Here is a 19,764-nt window from a genome sequence, read left to right as displayed (position 1 = left end):
ATAGCCACTCTATTAGAGCCCCCCCATCTAGTATCACGTTGGACCTCCTTTGGCTTCAGAATCGCAGCACTTCGTCATGGAGTAGATTCCACTGGGTGATGAAATCATTCTGCAGGAATATCGGCCCCTGCGGACAGGAAGCTTCTTGTCGCTGTTGCAGATTAGATGGAGGTGCGGACATGTTCTGACCAGCTGGATAGTAAAGTCTATGTCAGCAGCACCATTTCTCTAATACGCCAGGATCAATCACGCAGAGCCACTCAACGGTCCAGAATCCAAAGGACCAAAATAGCACTGGTGATGGAGGACTAAATCCAACTCTGACCATTTTTGCCCCTACATGCGGCCCTTTTTTTTAAAAATATTCTGAATATCTAACAGGAAGGGTTCATCGATTCATGCTGCTTGTGCCAAATTCTGACCTCCCATCATGGAGTCTCAACTTTTCCGTACCTGTTAGACCGTAATGGTGCTGGAACTGGTTGTTTGCCATTATAGCCCATCCATGCTAAGGAATGAGGAGCTGTGCATTCGGACACGTAAGGCCACTCTCACACAGAGTCGGTAAAGCGAAGTGTTTCAAACAATGCGTCTTATCGCGATTTCAAACCGCATTTTCAAACGCATCCTACGATGTTTTTTTAACGCAACTCATCATTTTAATGGGCGATGAGGTGCGTTAAAAAGAACATAGAGCAGACAGCACGTGAAAATTGTGGAGTTACAAAACTCCGCGTTTGAACGCTGGTCTGCGAAGCCTCATTGAAATCAATGGAGGCATTGTACCGCGTTTACCGCGGCATTTCAAACACCCCAGTAAACTCTGTAAAGACCGTTGTCAGAGAGTAGCCTTAGTTGGAGCACCAGTGTTGTATTCAAGTTGTAGTTTCCTTGACTGTGCAGCACCTGTTCAACAGAACGATTCCTGACATCCTCCTCTGACCCCTTCCAGTGATAACTTGTTTCCATCCACAGGATCTCCTTTTCGCTGGATGTTTTTCCTTGATCACACCATCCTCTGCATACTCTCCACGCTGCTACACAAGAAAACCTCACACGGTTGGCAGTGACATCCTGGCCCCGGCTAGTCTAGCACCGATGACCGGTCTTGCTGGAAGTCACTCAGATCACTAGATCTTCACATCTAATGTGGATTCACACTGAACCTGATCCACTGAAAACTTGTGATGTCATTTCATGGTAACGCTGCTAATTCTACACAGGGAAGCTTCAATCTTGTAAGGAATGGAGTTTCTAATAAAGTGGCTAGTTAGTGCATATGTTGACAGTTATGCAGTTCTCATCAACCATCAGCAGGTGGTGCCAAGAACCAACATTTCACATTGGTCAGAAGTGCCAGTTACAGCATATAAAGGTGCCCAATTAGGTGCGTTCCCAGTGTTTTAGCTGCATTTTGAAGTGTTTGCAAACCGCAACAAAAAACGCATTAAAAAAAAGTTTTTTTTAAACCCTTTCCAATCCACTGTCTGACATCTTCCTACGTTCTGATTGAAGCCTGTGCAGCTCCAATGTCCAGCAGGGTATTCTTACTATATACTGCTGGCTGCTTTGTTGTCAGGGCCTCTCCAGCATGTCACATACTGCAGTACTGACTCTAGCCAGCAGATGGTGTCATTGTATGATGGCAGAAAGAGAAAGCCCCCTAGGAAACTCTGAATCCAAAATTGGATTGCAAAGGGCTAAAACCAGATTTTTTTTTTATTATACAGTGCTAAAAGAGCATGGCTTTACACTGGGCTATTCAGAGCTGCATATTATGCGTGTTAAAAAAAATGCAACATGTCTTATTTTGGCCCGTAATATACCCATTACAGGCTATGTGTGCTTAAAATACACATTAAAGGCATGTTACATGCAATATAACACATGAAACAAAATATGCGCCCAACACGCAGCAAGCATACACTCGCGTGAGTGAGCCCTTACATAGTAAACATCTATAGAAGAGAAGTAACTGTGCAACGCCTTTCTTTTCTCGTACAGATTTTGAGTCACATGATGCAAGTACCGCATTGTATTTAGCACTGTGCATTATGGGAAATCATAAGCCAGTTACTAGTTACGCATCTCACAACAGAGCTGCTGGCAGTTTTTAAAGGCAATCAGCAAAATTTTGAAAGCGGCTCTATATATATATATATATATGGAGAAAAGGACGTGAAAAAGGTAAAATCTGCGAAGTAAAGTATTTTTAAAGTGGCTTATGGCTATTTTAATATTTAACCCCTTCCTGACCGCATTATGTAAATGTAAGTCATACAGTTGTGAATGATGTATAGAGTCCAATCCGTACATAGCAGCTACCAGCTAATAGTAGTGGCAACTTCCCAATTAGAGGTAGGGTACATTTACACGGGCAATTAAAAAGTTGCACATGAGAATTTGGTAGCAGAAGCAATTTTTGCTTTTTTTAAAAAAAAATAAAGCTATCTTACCTTTTAAAAGTAGGGGAAAAAAATGATACAAGTTTGGTATCGCCTAAACATACAGACCCACAACATAAAGTTCACATTTTTCACTGCATCATGAAACTAAACCCCCCCAAAATGTTGCAATTGGGTTTTTTCACCCTTCTTAAAATACTTTTAAACGTTTTCCAGTACATTATATGGTATGGCATCACTAAAAAATACAACTTCTGCAAAAAAAAAAACAACAACCAAGCCCTCGTATACCTATGTCACAAAGAAGATATGGTTCTTGGAAGGCAGGGCCGAAAAAACAAACATAAAAACCATGAAAAGTCTCTGGTCTGGAAGGGGTTAAAGTAATTTATGTTGCAAAACCTTTTTATGATTATTATAGTAAAGCCTGGTAATGGTCATGTGATGCAGATAATCATCTTGTGGATTACTGGTAGCACATCAGCCGTACAATAATGCCTCATTGCATAGGTGCGCTCTACTGTGAGCTGTCGGCATGGCGCGAATTCATAGCTGTTCTTCAGGTCGGTCGTCAGGTAACAGGCTCCGGTGGGAGTTTTGCCAGATTGACTTAATCTATCCGTAGCGGACTGGAAAGTAAAATGCTGGAAGGGGGCGCATGCCTGCAAGGAGAAAGTGAGAGACTATCTTCAGTGATCGGTCATACACACACATACGATAACCGGTCACACGTTAGGCGGTAGTTACACACACAGATCTTTATTGGTATAATCAGACTTATCAGACAGGTCAACTTTTATTACCACGACTGCTGCAAAACTGTAGGAACTGGACCACGGCCCCCAGGGGCTACTCTTTTTGGGGAGCAAAACAGTTGAAAAGGCTTAGAATCGATGGTGGCTTCAGTGATATGCCAGCATTGTTTCGGTCAGGTCCACACATGGTGGATAAAATCCATGGAAAGTCCTCAGTAAGATTTTGTTGCAGATTTCACCCCTCCACATTGAAGTATGCAGTATATGCTGTTTCTGTAGACAATCTATTAAGACGTGCCGCAAGCACGTCTTAGAAGGCAGAAATACATGGGAGCCCTAGGGGCCTTCAGAAGGCCTCCAGCTTCCATGGCACCTAGATGGCAACCCTGTGGGGAAGCTGTTCAGGACCTTCAATTGGACCATTTCAATGCAGTTGTCAAAAATAGCGACACCGGTCGTGTATGGAATGGGGTTAGTTTCTGTGCCTGTGCCATATTAAACCTGTGCACCTTGGATGTATATATATGCCCTGGGGAGTGAAGGGGTTAACATCTGCTGCATGTCAATGGATGTTGTGGATTTTACCTCTTCAATCCACAACAAATCTGCATATATCACAAGGGAATCAAACTGCAGATTCTTTCCATGGAAATGTAGCAAACTCTGTGATGGAATATCCACTTCTGTGCGACTGCACCCCTAAGTAAACTTGCGACCAATTATATGACATTTCTTAAGAGGATACCCCAAGTAACAGCATCGGAAACCCTATAATGCATGTCTTACAGCTGCTGCCCATTTTGCCTATATAGTCATTTTAGTAAAACTAATACCGCCATACACAAAGTACGTTGTGCTGTTTGGGACATCGATCCCCCCCATTAGCATCTCCAGCCCCCCCTGAATAGCTCTGATGTCTCAATAAGCCCATCTCGAACCCAGCTAGTATAGACTACATGATAAGCACCCGTACCAGAATGCTGCTGTTCCAGGTTCTTACTGTTGCTCCAAGCCACTGGTCAGACTTAAAGACCCGCACAACATTATTCCTAGTGTCATAGATGTCACCTGTGGAACAGAGATGGCAATGCAAGCCAAACATACATTACTTCAACGATGGTGATGATAATGAGGACAGCAGTAGGCTTTGTACAGACTCTGGATGTGTATACTACATAGTAATAGGATGCCTATAGACTTTTATAAGATCATACCGCACCTATGTATCTGACAGAAAGAAAAAATCATTGTGGTGGACCCCATAGCATCGAGTTATTCGCCTCTGTGGACATTTGTCCTTTGTGAACCAACAGGCATAAAGCCAGAGACCTAACAGCTGCCTTTTTTAACTTTCCACTTAGGCCACTAGCATTGAGAAAAACGAGACAGTCTACCATGGTTCAGGCTGAACTTTGCTAAAAAAAATTTTTAAAAAAGTTTGGTTTGCTGCAAACCTGAACCTCAGGTGGTTCATCTTGGCCACGCCTGTTTAAAGGAGGTGGTAAAATAAAAAAGGAGGAGAAAAGAGAAGGAAAAAAAGGAGGGAAAAAAAGGAGAAACGGGAAAGAGGGGGGGAAAAGAGGAAGAGGGAAGGGAAAACAAAGGAAGAAAAGGAAAAAGAGGGAAAAAGAAAAGGAAAGGGGAGAAAAGAGAAGGCAAATGTAGGAACAAAGGAGAAAAAGGAAAGAGGAGGGAAAAAGAGGAAGAGGGAGGGGAAAACAAAGGAAGAAAAAGTAAAAGCGGGAAAAATAATGTTATAATTCTAACCTCTTTCCTCACTTACTTTGCCTTACCCCCCAGTCCCTCCCATTAAAGTCACTTTTTTTTTAATGCTAGATTTTGAATTTATTTTCCATGCAAAATATATCTGGTTGAGAACTCCATCGCCTTAAGTGCATTTTTAACCCCTTAGTGACATAACTAATTTTAGCCTTAAACAGTAGTTTTCCCCTTTTGTGTCCATCACATTGTTACTTTTCCACCAGTGTAGCTGTATGAGATCTTGTATTTATAGGGACCAATTTTGGGTCTATATAATTCACGGAATACATTATATTAACTTTTTTTGCTATGGAGTGGTGGTGGGGGGGGGGGAGCTATTTCGCTATGGTTTTTTGCCACTTCCTTTTATGGCGTTCACAGAGTGGTATAAATATTGCTATCTTTATTCTACTAGTCATTACAAATATGACAACACCAAATTTATAGAAGTTTTATTTTTTTTTACCACTTTTGCGCAATATAACACTTTTTTCCAAAAATACTTTTTGTGTGGCGCCACATTCCAGGTGACCCAAGGTTGTAAGAAGAGCCATGTAGACCGTGTTCTACACCAGTGAAGGGGTATTGGTACAGTTCCGGTTCTAACAATTTCAAACTTCACTGAACTGTTTTGCTGAAATTTGGACAACGGGACAAACTGCACTTTTCAGAAGTTCGCTCATTACTAAAGGCCATATTGACATCTGCAGAGAAGGTCCTGCTCAGAGCATTCAGTGCAGATCCCCCATGAACTCCCTGCTGTAAGACCATAGCATGTGCCATTTCAGCCAGGAACATTTTTGGGCAGCATGTCAGTAGCCGGTCTGTCTGGTGCCGTTCAGATCGGCTCCGTCCACTATTTTCAGTGTTTGGCTATAACGGAGCTGATCAATGGAAATTATACCAGAACTCCAAGTGCATGTAGGACTTTTTCCTCCTTTAATATCAATGGGGTCTGTTTGGCACCATTTGGTTTCGCCATAAAACGGATCGCTTTGGCCAGTAGATTAAAAGGCACCCTGATGTGAACGAGTGCCTACAGATATGACCTGAATATGTCAATGCAACACAAATATTTACAAATGTAGCAAAATGTAACCCAACATTGTAAGGTGCTGCAACAAGTTATAACATAACAAAAGTCACTGAAAAGGTAAGAAATAGTTCTGTACGCCAGTTTATTCACCCGCTCGTGTCCACCATCTGTACATACAATTGCTGATGCACCATGCAGCACATTAAAAGTCAAATTAAAAACTTTGCTATATCTGTACACATAGATTAATTCTAATTTTAGCACATTGCCATTAGAATACATTATTGAATTGCATACCTTGAATTCCTGTTGCAAAGCCTCTGCCGGCATCAGCTCCCCCACCTCCCCAATAATCATATGTCACCCATGGCACTGCCATTCTCATGTGGCAAAGGGAATGCCCGCAAAATCTAAACCACCTAGAAGCTCTCACCTACTCCCAACCTTGTGTCCCCGATCAGATAAACTATTACAATCCATCACCTCCATTATATTACTGCACCTGTTTGGTCAAACGGTACAATGGAGCAGTCGTTTCTTCCTAACTGCCATGGACACAGGAAGATGCCTCCACCACTAGTGACCCCGGGCTGAGACGTGTTATATCTTGGAGCACCCACAGCAATACTTAACCTGAGGGGGAAAGAATATTTTTTCAAAAGTTACAGTATATTTCTACATGAACTCTTGTTGCATATAGATGAACATAGAATGGCAAATATAGCTCTGCATTACAATCTGTTATGCCTGTCAGTATGGCACTGACAGTGGGCTTATGTACATGGCAGACCCGTGGGCCATTGAATGCCCTGGCAACACATTGGCACCCAGGGATTCCATCGCCTCCCTCTATATGCTGTTTAGGTATCAGGACTACGATTTACTGTGGAATATGAAGAGTTAAACTGCCAGGATTGGAGGTTCTTCCAATCGTTGCTGTTGGAGCCGGAGCTCGGCTGTCAGTAAGCATCCTGGCAAGAGTGAAGGCCCTTTTTACATTGAACCATTACCATTCAGATTCTCCCTGGATTTCCGGAATCTGAACGATAATTCGTTCATCATTTGAATCGTGCCGCTGTAGAAATAAAAAAATGATCAGCCTCCGTAAACAGGCAGTCATTCATTTACGAATGACTTCCTGTTTACTGTGAATTGAGGCTGGTGGGCCGCAACGATCCCCAGCCTGTTCAACTTCCATTCATTGAGTAATTTTTGCTCCTGTGTAAAAGCACAGGAGTAATCATCTCTGTTGGGTGCGTCTGCCCCTGACAGTCGCCCCACGTAAAAGGGCCCTTAAGGCCTTATTCACACGGGCTACAAAAACGCATGTATGTGAAGCTCATAGTTTCCAATGGGTTCATTCACATGAAATCGCACGACTTTGTAGTCCGTATGAATATGGCCTAAAGGCTATGGACACCTTCGTGGTTGCAAAGGCTACAGTCTAAATCTCAGTAGGAGATCTGTCTATGAAGCTGGACTGACAGCTTGGTTTTCAGCCTTTATCTCTACTCTCTTGCACATTTCGTATCGCCTAATAAACAGAGATAAACTTTGTTGTGCCAGAGGGGAGAGCAGAAGGAAACTCAGGGCCCTTTTACCCTAAAGGATTCTTGTTCAAATTATCACTGGATCACTTAAATGTCCGACAATCTTCCTGTCTAAAAAGACCCCAAACCACCAGTCCAGCCTCACTGGCGGATCTTCACTTTCGCCTCTAACTTCCACGGCTCCGTCCCGCAAATGGCCACTGATGGAGGGAACAGGATGCAAGCCTGTCAATTAGCGGCTCCCAATGAGATGCACTGCACTGGCGCTAGTTTCTACTCACCCTGGACCTGCATTCAAGAGAGAAACTGGCATAGGCCATTATGCCACATACCCCTCCAACAGTGGTCATTTGCAGGATAGAGCAGCAGCAGAGAACTTGCGGTGTGGCTTCGCAAAGAAGGAAAACGCTGCTCTTCTTCTGAAGATCATTTATAAGTTGTGAATGCCCCTAGTATCCACTTTCCTGACCTGACTACATATAAGGCGGCCAATCCTTTTAAAGAAACATTCAAAGCAAAACTGTTAAAATGTGTTATGCCTAATGCAGGTCCCGAGGAGGTGGTGGATGACACAGGGACTCACTCTTTGGTGTTTTTTAAATTCTTGTGGATTGTAAGGGGTAACGCTTCTCCTTAGGGAGAGCACCTAGTAGGTGTAAGGAGACCTATAAGACCATGCATGCTCCTCTGGGAAATTTATGCAAATAGGAAGGTGGAACGATCCCTCTACAGCAGCACCTACTAGGTGTTCTTGTTAAGGAGAAACGTTACCCCTCCCGACCCACATAGAACTCTCACCCCCAGCCAGCAACCTACTAGACACTGATGAAGGGCAAAAATCCTGAAACGTCTGTCTGTGCATGGTTATCTTTTCCTTCTGGAGAAGACTCTTTCTTATATTCTCAGTCATTGTTACAAGGCTACTTAAAAAGTCAGACATTGACTTGCAGGAATACTAATAGGTAGTGCCACAGAGGCATTGTTTCATCTTCCCATTGCTTAAATCCCTGTGTCACACACTGAACCCTCAGGCCCTGCACTAGGTATAACACAATATTAGTTCTACTTGTAGTATTCCTTGAAAACATTACTGAACCTTTTGGACAAAGCAAACATTATGAAGATTGAAAAGTGGCTTTTCCCCATTTAAAACATTAGTTTGCGCTACTAAGGGAACAGATTTACATATGTTATATACAATCAATTTACAAGCAGAGAGGCACCGATTATATCAGTAAGGTAAGCATGACTGGTGATTGTCATAGCATCCGATGTACATCAATGTAACAAAGTAAAGCAACAGAAACCCTTCTCCGATGATTCAGATAGAACTGCACAAGCTTTCTAATTTCCCCAGCTGATCTACCCAATGATTACTATGTCAAAAGGATAAGAAACGGGGATGTTGGATACATCTACAACCCAAAAGCTCCTGTTGGATTCCACCACAGAAGATGGGTGTCACTCCAATATCAGAATCTTCAGGGTGACCTACCCCTTGTCTCCAGGCTCATAGAAGTCAAAGGAAAATCCAAAGTAGCTCTCTCTGGGTCCAGAGAAGGTTGTGGGATTCTGGCTTTCCAGGTTGAAAGCATAAGCATACTGGAAGAGCAAGGACAGCAGGTGCAACAACATGGTGCCACCACATCAACAAGATCTGCAGAAAAGAATAGGGAAAAGGGTTTTCTTCTCTGTACAGTTCTGTTCAACTTACCATAATAATATCGATGAAAGTTGAAGACCGTCTCATGGTAGGTCTTCTAGTATTGACCCACACGATTACATTGCACATACCCAAGCCAGCAGTAAGGCAGTTCCAACATTTACACTCGGCTCTATACCTACCTCTAGCTATGAGCTCATCAACCCTCGTCTATAATGGTGTCTGCTTCTTCATTCACTCACGCTTTACACATCTTATCTCTAAGTCAAGCGTCTATGTTTCGCCACGACTTCCTCTCAGGAAAGACTGCACCCTCCCTAGTTGTACATTTTTACACAACCCAATAGTTGCCATTTTTTAGTAACTGGACTTTATCAGGGCCAATAGGTTAACATCCCGAGCAAGTATCACTGTGTCTGCAAAGGATGATTTCTCCAAAAGGTATTCCACATACAGTACATGCTGTAAGTCTATATACATAAGGTGAAAATCCTTTAAAATAGCCACCTGGAATTGGGTAGTCCAGGGTTGGCCCCCGCATGGTTCAGGTAGCCGGATCAGCCTTCCGAGGTCTGTAAAATGAGTACCCAGTTTGGTGGGGGTAATAAATTACCTGAAAGCACTGCGGAATAAGTTGGCGCTATACAAATAAGATGAATTTTTTTTTTTTAATCTTCTAAAAGAGGTAATCTTTTGGAGACGTTAACCCTTTCCAATCCACTGTCTGACCTCTGAAGACATCATGATTTAAGGCTGTACAGCTCCGATGTTGGAAGACGTCCGTCGGGGTTCTCTTACTGTATATTGCCAGCCTCTCCGCTGTCGGAGGCTATCCAACGTGTCACCTCATGCAGTACTGGCTTTAGCCAGCAGATAGCGCCATTGTATAATGGCAGAAAAAGACTAGGCCCCCTAGGAAAACCAGGATACAAATTGGTTAATCTGTCTTAGGGCTCCCACACACTGGCGTTTTTTTTAACGCAAATGTCAATGGTATTTTCTAATGTTAAAAACGCATCGCAAGTTTTTGCTTTGTGATTTTTGTGCGATGCGTTTTTAACATTAGCAAGTCCCATTGACATTTGCGTAAGAAAAAAATGCTAGTGTGTGGGAGCGCTTATCTACAGATCCATCCACTAAGACTTCTACGAACTTCGGGGCCCCTTTGAATACTATACTGATTCTTTAAGGCATATTGTAGCGATGCTGGCTGAAGACAAGACAGCAAAAGTGAACTTAACTAACACTATCCTACCAAAAGATTTTGGACACCCCTATCAATAGAATGCATCATGCCTTATTAGCATGTCCCGGGTCCAAAACCATGCTACATAAGATGTGGATCCTAGGAGGTGTCATGTATAGTTTGTCACAGGAACTACTGGATATATGGGTTATGCCACTGTACACAAGACACCCATCACAAAGCGCAATGCATTAGACAGTCCACAATTTTGAAAGAAGCGTCATCGTTGGACAGTTGAGCAATGGAAGAACGTTCTTTGGAGTGGCGAATCGCACTACTCCATCTTCAAATGAAATGGAGGTATCTGAGTGTGGAGAAATTACGGGGAATGCCTTTTGCCTGAGTGTGTTGCGCCAACAGTTATGTACGAAGGAAGTTCTGTTATGGTTTCGGTCCTTTGGTCATAGTGAGAAGAACCATGAATATGGAGGCTTACTTTGACCTTCTAGACAATAATGTGCTGCCGACAATGTTTTAGGATATGGATGTTCCATAATTGAACTGGCTGCACAGAGTCCAACCTCAACTCTAATGAACATCTTTGGGATGAACTGGAATTTTGGGTCAGGAAATATGAACAGCGTCAGAAGTTTGCAGGATGAATGGAGGAAAATACTAGCTGAAACGTATCAGATGTTAATAGAAATTATGCCACTAAGCCTTTTCAATCTCAGTTGTGCCAAAGGAGCCCCACTAAGAAACATATGGAAATAAATACTACTTTTGATTCTTGCTCAGGTGTCCAATTACTTTTGGAAGGACAGTGAATATTAGTCCCCTTTCCCAGGTACTAACAGTGCATCCCATTACATAGATACTACCAAGACTTACAGTAGGACTAAACTGTAACAACTGGATAGTAAAATGTGATTGTTCCCAGCAAGAGAAATCACGTAATCCTGTAGATATGATAGCTTTTAATGGCTTACAAAAATACATGATGTAATAGCGAGCTTGCGAACCTCTCGGGCTCTTCGTCAGTTGTGGCCAGTGCCATGTGTCCTCTGTGGCGGACGCTGCACCAGCTGTCGGGCTCCTAGTGGCCATAGGGTGCAGGTGTGTGGTTAGCCTGCCTTTTAAAGGGCTAGCGCAAAGGCAACTTTTGCACCACCGGACAAGTCTCTGGCTGTTTAAAGCAATCATCCCCACCAGAATGTACCCAAGCAATTAGTATGCGAAAGGTATTCACTACTTCTGACTGACTCTTGCTTTCACCTGTGCCTGTTCTTCTCAGCTTTCCCTTATTCTCCGTTCCTGACTTCAACTAGTTTGTGGACCACGCTATAACTATCCTGCCTGCCCAGACTCTCGTTTGTCATAGAATTATGCCTATCCTGACCTCAGCTTTGTATCATGGCCATGTCTGTCTGCTTTTCCAGTACTGCCCTACAGATACCCTGACCAATTTGAGTCAGCTTTCATAACACCAGTTTTAGTGCCCCTGGAGAGAACACTAGATCCCAATTGACGTGGTTAAAGGGGGCGTATCTCCAAGTCTAATCAGTTCACACCCACTGTTCTAATAACTAAAAATGCAAGGGTTGGAATTCACTAATAGAAGGACAGGAATAGAATGGTAATAGTAATCAGATGATGGCACAAAAGGAGGATAGTGATGGTAGTTAGATAGTAAAGCAGACAGATGGTAATCAAACTGAATTACTAATCCTAACACTCTAGCTTTCCCTAACACCAGACACCGCTGTCCTTGAGCATCCCCATCTGAAATACTATCAGAAGCACTAACCCTGACAAACAATAGAGAGCACCAAGACCGTAAACTGACAATGTAAACAACAAAGCCTTGTATGAGGTGTGAAGGCATCAAACACACAGTTTACCGAAAAAAATGCTCAGGAGGTCTTGCATGCCATTGGGGCATCCATTTGCACCCGAGCCATCCATAAGGAACAGCATGTGAAGGGTTACTATGAATTAAACAGCTGCAAAGAAGCCCAACATCACAGCAGTGAATGCACAGAGGCGCCTGCGATGGTGCTTGGAGCGTCATTCATGAACTGTAAATGAGCGGAAGTGATTTGGACAGCTGAAGCCTGGTAATAGCTGAACTAGATTAACATATGTCTTTTTTTCAGCCTTACACACTACTGATCAGATAGCCACACTTAGGTGTGGCGGTTGCCTGGAGAGCAGTTTCTACACGCCTGTAGCATCCCAACAGTGAAGTTTGGAGGAGGGTCTGTTATGGTGGTGGGGGGGACGGGGGGGGGGGTGTTTCTGCTGGGAAGGACTAGGGCCATCGGTTATAGTGAAGTCCACCCTCAACTCCAATGGGTACAGAAAGATTCGGGACAATGTGGCATTATCTACCCTGTGGCAATATTTTGGCACACCTCCGTGTCTCTACCAACATGACTGAGCACCATGTCAAACATCATGCAGTGCTGAGGCTTGGTTTGGGGACCAGAATGTCTGCAAACTTCACTGGCCAACCCAAAGTCCGGATCTCAATCCTATCGAGCATCTTTGGGATGAACTTAAACACCGTTTCCGTGCACGGACAATATTCCCTGCATTACTATCTGACACTCTCCTCGAAGAATAGAGATAAATCCCTACATACATTTAGGGGTCACACCCACTTGCATTTTTTTAACGCGATTGTCAATGGGACTTTCTAATGTTAAAAACCCATCGCCCGTTGGTGCTTCGCAATTTGTGTGCGATGTGTTTTTAATATCAGAAAGTCCCATTGACATTCGGGTTAAAAAAACGTAAGTGTGTGGGAGCCCTTATAAGAAAAGTGGCCTAGGATGGTTACTACAGTCATTGAGGTCAAAGGTGGCCCATCACCATACTAAGAAATGTGAATAAAATCCAATTTCATCCCCTTTTATGTGTGTCCTGATGCTTCTGCCAACAGTGTACACGGCTTCCAACGCACTGGCCCCTTGAGAGATCCTTTGCGGTAGAGAATTAGATTTAAGAATACAACTTCGGACAGTAGCAGCGTAGTGTCTTAGCATTGCTCTGGAATATTCCGGAGCTGGTATGTATCACTATAACCTCACTTTACTCCCATCATAACCAGAGAAACATTTTTCTGCTAATTAGAGCAGGAAAGATCTGTCGTTATCACTTGGGGCCAGTGCTGCCTGCTATAAGGCAATAGATTATTTAGGTTATTAATAGTTGTGTACAGAACCACAAGACAGCGAGGGAATATTTAGGAGACTGAATGGTTTGAAGCTAAATTCGCCATCAGCAAAAAAAAAAAAAAAAAAAAGCTTGCCTGCAATTATGCATATTGTTAATGAGAGTAAAGATATGGTAGAACTAGTGATAATTCATGCTATATATAATGTACATTTTTTATAAAAATCCACATTCTTTGGTTAATGTACATTTTTTGCAGTAGTTTTTTGTAGTTCTTTCTTGACTAAATAAGGCAAAACAAGGCAATTTTGCCACAGAACGATACACCATTCATTTTTCTGCAAGCAGAAACTGAACGAAGAACAAGAAGTGAATGATTTTTCGTTCATCATTCAGCTGCTGCATGCATTTACACCCAAAGATAACTGTTCAGATTCTTGCTGGATTGCGAAAATCCGAACAATTATCGTTCCGTGTAAAAGCACCTCAAGCTACAAAGACTAGGTAGAAACCCTCGTGACACGGAAAGCTTTTGGCCATATTGTGAGTTTTTTTATACTGGTGCCCACGGCTTCATGACGATACAGCAGTGAGGACATAGAGCAGCTTGGGTTTTAGATAAGAGCCAACAGCCTTCCCTAGCCCTGCGGTAAGACCTCACTCTCATTGGAAGACTCCCCCCCCCCCCCCCCCTCCTTCTATAGCCACTTCTGGGATCTAGGCTTACTAGTTAGTTATGGACATTGTCGATATCATCTAGTAGATTTCCCAAGCTTACCTGGCATCGTCCATGTAAGCGCTCCAAGTCACCCGCATGCTTACAGAATTTTTCCTGCAGAGAAATTCAGCTGAGGTTTGGAGTTTTCAGACAAGTTCTGCGACATATCCCCCCCCCCCCCCACTTGCATTTTACCGTAATGCGCCCTTAGATGCCAGGGGAGCCCGGGGTGTCGTTGCTTTGTGTGGTTCACTTATAAGGTGCAGGACCACCTACCTGATCTAATAGCACGGGTGTCAATGATAGGTGGTAAGTAGAGATGAGCGAACGTACTCGTTAAGGGCGATTTCGCAATAGAGCATCGCTATTTTCGAGTACCTGGCTACTCGGGTGAAAAGATTCGGGGGGCGGCGTGGTGGACCGGGGGTAGCAGTGGGGAGCTCTCCCCCCCCCCCCCCCCACTCCCCTCTGTAACCCCCACTCACCCCCCGAATCTTTTCACCCGAGTAGCCAGGTACTTGAAAATAGTGATGCTTGATTGCAAAATCGCCCTTAACGAGTACGTTAGCTCATCTCTAGTGGTAAGCATACAGTGTGCACTGCACCTACCGATGTGACTGGCACACTATATAAGCCTCATCGGTCTACAAGCACAATACTAAGTGCGCACACACACCCCAAGTATATAATAGGCATAGGAGTGGCTGTTCAGCAGTATTTTGTACCACCGCTAGTTTCCCCTTATAGCATTTTATCTTTCTGCATGCTGCAGGGAACTTACGTTTGGACCTGCCCATGTGCTATGGATAGTTAGGGGACACTTTATCAATATCTCTAAATCACAGCTGCATCTTGGGCTTTTCTTGTGTTAAGATAACATGTTGCAGCAAGTTATAAATGTTGCAAACAATTCCGTGAAAATGGTGATACTTGAAGTCTAACCACACTGTCTTGTTGCAAGCATTTTAGGTATGATCTTCAGAAGTGTGTCCCGACTGGACCGCAGGTCTCTGGACCTGAACGCTCATTATATGTGCATACGATGCTTCGAGTTCGGGTCCGGAGACCCATGCTCAGGCCGGGACACACTTCAGAAGTGTGTCCACCTGTAGTCTGGCGCCTCCGCACTCGCTAGAGTGGTCGCTCGAGGCTCGGCTGTCCATTTGACAAATTGGTGATAGAGGCGGGATCAGTCGGGGCTCCCATCCGTGATAGGAGTATGGCCGCCATACATAGCGCATTTAATTTTTAAGCTCACTCACGGTCATCGCAGTGTTATTTAACAGCATGGTCGTCTTTTTGTAACCCTGTAATTGAATGCTGGGGCTCGCTAATACACTTCTATATGGCAGATTACGGTTACTTTTGTACCCTGATGAGCCTAGTATATACCAATTAGGCAAAATGCGTTGGGTCATTTGAAGGGACATATTGCACAGTATAGCTATGATTAGGATCTCTATAATAGGCACTTCACAGGGTTGCTCATGTCAGGGTGGCTACCTTGTCTTTTTCAAGAACGTAACAAGCTATAGGGAACATTAGAGTCAGGAACTGGTCCCTCTTGTTTCTTCTGGCATGCTGGTGGAATGTTTGTTACATTAATATCAGCACTACAGATTTAGTTCTTGAAATGTCATCACCCGAATTTGGAAATTCATCATCTGACCGATGAGATGGTTTTGACATTTTTTGCATTATGTGTGCATGATCACGGATTAAGGGATTGTTACATGCATTTGTTTACCCTGTATACCAGGTGCATGTGCCTATTTGTTTGCTTTGTGATACGTTTAACCCCTTCATAACAAAGGGTCCTTGATGCGCCTGTGTCCAGGTCACATTCTGCAGTTCTGGTATTCCCACTTTATGAAAAAATAATCATAACTTTTTTTTATTTTGCGGGTGATGTATCTACGTGAAGGCTTGTTTTATTCTTCAATGGTACCATGTAACACACCTTATAATGACTTTTAGAAATTTCTAAGAGGAGTGAAATGGGGGAAAAAAAGCTGCACGTGGCATTTTGGGGGTATTTTTACAGGGCAGGAAAAGTGCTCTGCCTTTATTCTGTGGGTCAGCGCCATTACAGCAATACATTTATAGAGGTCTTTTTATACAGCAATATTTAAAAAGATATTTGAAAGGATTGCTTGCTGTCGCCAAGTTTTGACCCCATTGCGATCTTTCTGATGGACAGGGCTGTGTGTGGGCTCAGTTTTGCAGGCCAAACTATAAATGTACAACTCTTTGATCACCTTTTATTACATTTTTCTTGGAGGTGGAGTGTGTGTGAGTGTGTGTCGGGGGGGGGGGGGGGGGGTATGCCTTAACAAAAAAAAACAAAAAAAACGACATTTTGCCATTACATATTTTTTCCCAAAGGAGTTAATCATGCAGGATTAATAATGTGACATTTTAGTTAATTGGACCTTTAAGGGTGGAACCGTGCCACTTTCTAGCTTTTTTTTAACTTTTTTGATGCAAGGACTGCAAAAATGATTTCCCCCCCATTTGAGTAGGTTTTATTTTTATAAAATTAAGAAACTCTTAACACTATTCTTTTTGTTAGTCCCCAAAGATGTTCTTGAACTTGCAATCATGTGATTGGTAACACAAGCACATCTTTTTTAATAGGCAAACAATTATGGCAGCCCCATGTTCTCATTGTGGCAGGTCTTTTTGGGACATTTAAATGCCGCTGTCAAAACGGACAGGGGCACTTAAAAAAAGGGGTGAACAGCCGCATTCTGAGTTCTTCCTGATTGTGGCCACTGTCAGCGGGCATTGGCTGTCATGGCCAGCCAATACCCGCCATGTATGGAGTTGGTTCAGCTGCTAAGCGCGCTCCCACACCTCCCCTTATCCACAGACAGCAATGGGAGTGAGCGGGACAGATCAGGGCTTAGCTCTGCCCCCATCCCCTCTTATTGCTAATGTTGGCAGAGAGCTGGTGAGGGGGAGGGAAGGGGGGCACTGCTCCAATGGAAGCGTATATCGGCCTACCGTGAAGACACCGGCCGATATGTGCTTGTGTACATAAGCCCTAAAGCAGACATGCCGCCAGGCGTGGTGACATGTTCTCTAAGAAAACGTCCAGTTAAGGAGATGTGTCATCAGAAAATGACCTATTGTCATGACCATTAAGCCTAATTAGGCTGTATTCACACGGGTGAATAGGATATTGATCCCAGAAACTTGCACCGATATAACAGTTTCTTGGGCTTGTATATAACATCTGCGTGGAGGCCGTAATCACCGGTCTAGCAATCTCACTGAACCCAAAGATTCAGCCAACAAACGGCCCTACTATTAGGGTGTCAATAGAAGTATGGACCCATTTAGTTAAAACTACCAACGCTCACTTCCCCAGACGCCAAGTGCCCCTAAAGATGCTAGAGTTACTCATCCCCAATCTGTCAACTAAACAGTGGAGGAAGAAGGGAATTGTCTTAGTTTCGGAAATACAATGCGAGGCAAAACTAAAATCCTTCGAAGCACTAGGCATAGAAACACGTCTCCCGAGCGGTGAGCTATGGAGATACCTACAAGTCAAAACCTGTGTCAACTCAAGCACCACCAACACTATCCTTACCTATTTACATATAACCTTTTATTCAAACAGGAAATTCCTAAAATACGAATAAAGGCCCTTTATTATATTTTTTATAGGAAAGCATTTTAAAAAGTCCATCTCCTTAATTGGGAAAAAAAGGATATAAAATCCCAGCATGACTTGATACGGTGCGCCAAAGCATTCACATGGGCTGACAACGGCACCTCCTGCGCAGGGTCACTAAAGTACACCAGAAGATGGTTACGAGATGGTACTATTCTCCTAGCAGGTTGGCTAGACCATCCCCAGGGTCTCCTAAGTCCTGCTAGATAGCATGCAGAGAGGTGTGATGCCTATTTCCACATATTTTGGAAAAGCCCTCCTATCATCTCCCTTTGGTCCTCTGTGTTTGCAGTAATCCATAAAGTCCCAGTCAGAGATTAAACGCACCGTTTAATTCTCGCCATTCTGTTTGGCATAGAAGACATTCCTTTCCAAGTTAGGAAAATTATTTGGCATATTCTGCTCATTGTCAAGTTATTGATAGCCAGGGGGTGGAGGTCCCCTAGCCGCCCTCGATCCAAAATCTCAAGACGACCTCAGAGCATTGCTCATATGAAAAACTATTCGCGTTACAGCAGGACAGAATGTTATATTTTAAGGAAACATGGCAATCGTGGTTAAATCTTATAAATAAGGGGTTAATCTAAATATTGGATTGTAGATCCATTTCTTTGTAAGGAAAACTAAAGTAAATTTAACGAAGCTTTAAGGAATAACTCCCTTCCCTTTTAGGAGGATACGGTTCTGGCAGTGTACTTCAAAGTGCCTCCTCTTCCTCCCAGGTGTGGGTTACAATATGTACAGGTATGTTACCTGGCTGCATATTACTACACACTCCAACGGGAGGTCAAACTTGACATTTCAGTAAAAATGGTTACAAAAAAACAAAACCAGCAATTTCTCAGGGTGCAATAAGTCTTTGATGTGAAAACTGTACTCGCGGTTTTCATGCACTTGAAAAAAAAACAAAAACCATGTTCCTATAGTTAATAGTAAAGAAACAGATTGCACTTGCATGCAGAGCGCATAACATCTGAGCGCAATGTGTTAAGATCACACAAAGTAATGGGCGATTCCTTGCAAGGAATTGCACTAAAATAGAACATGTGATTTTTTTGTTGCTCTGAAAAAACCAAAAACCGCCCCTGTAAATGAATTCATTGCAAATAATTGGTTCTTTTAACATCCAAGTTCCGTCCGTATCGCAGATCGGATGGAATTTGCACGTGGAAATTGGCAGTGTGAATACAGCCTAACAACCTTGACACTTCTTATAGAGATGACTTCTCAGCAGTGATCTCATCATCCTCATAGGCGGGATTATAATGATACACGACACCTATATATAGATTACACAGGATCCACCAATCATAATTAGACAGGCACAGCTTACCTCATCCCCCTTCCTGCACAATGACCTCTGCACAGGTCAGAGCGTGCCTAGAACAGTTTTCCATAGGCGTCAAATGCTCAGCTTCTGTGCTTTCTGACTATGGCCCATGAGGCTGCTTTACAATGACTCTCTAAATGCTGGTAACGGCAGTTCTGGAAAACTGGCCACCCCCACAAGTCTTGTACAGACAATAAGAAAGTCTGCAAGCAGAAAATAAACGAGAATAAGAATGTGCGTGGCTATCTGGTTTAAAAACAAACATAAACCCGAGGGATACATTCCCTTATAAGGGCCCCGATGTGGAGTGCTATTTGGCTTATTGCAGCCAGCCTCTGGTACCGGCACTGAAGGCTGATGCAGAACAGTGTTAATCCACACACGCGCGTTAGTAAAGCTGACAACTAACCAATCAGGAGGAGGACTCTTTCTTCAATATTTGGAGAATATGCAGAATATATAAAAACACAAGTGTTTGGTAGATTAGTCATAACTGCTGACATA

The 19,764-nt window shown here is 43.2% G+C and overlaps 1 protein-coding gene across 2 annotated transcripts in view; it reads right to left on the bottom strand.

Annotated features, from left to right (window-relative positions):
* The window catches only part of ITGA2B (integrin subunit alpha 2b), a 62,551-nt gene extending 43,116 nt beyond the window's left edge, over positions 1-19,435 (bottom strand). The window contains exons 1-5 of one of the 2 annotated variants that reach the window (XM_066588207.1): positions 19,264-19,435; positions 9,003-9,164; positions 6,460-6,590; positions 4,134-4,228; positions 2,896-3,067 (exon numbers count right to left, since the gene is read on the bottom strand). In XM_066588207.1, coding sequence (XP_066444304.1) covers positions 2,896-3,067; positions 4,134-4,228; positions 6,460-6,590; positions 9,003-9,142 — 538 coding nt within the window. In that variant the 5' untranslated portion in view covers positions 9,143-9,164; positions 19,264-19,435. Of the gene's footprint in view, positions 1-2,895; positions 3,068-4,133; positions 4,229-6,459; positions 6,591-9,002; positions 9,165-9,352; positions 9,415-19,263 lie in introns of those variants that run through there. The other variant, XM_066588208.1, reaches the window with a different exon arrangement.
* Between the last annotated feature and the right edge of the window lie 329 nt (positions 19,436-19,764).

This window comes from Eleutherodactylus coqui, chromosome 13 (genome assembly GCF_035609145.1).
Source record: "Eleutherodactylus coqui strain aEleCoq1 chromosome 13, aEleCoq1.hap1, whole genome shotgun sequence".
NCBI classification, from domain to species: domain Eukaryota; kingdom Metazoa; phylum Chordata; class Amphibia; order Anura; family Eleutherodactylidae; genus Eleutherodactylus; species Eleutherodactylus coqui.
This window is presented reverse-complemented; position numbering and strand designations above follow the sequence as displayed.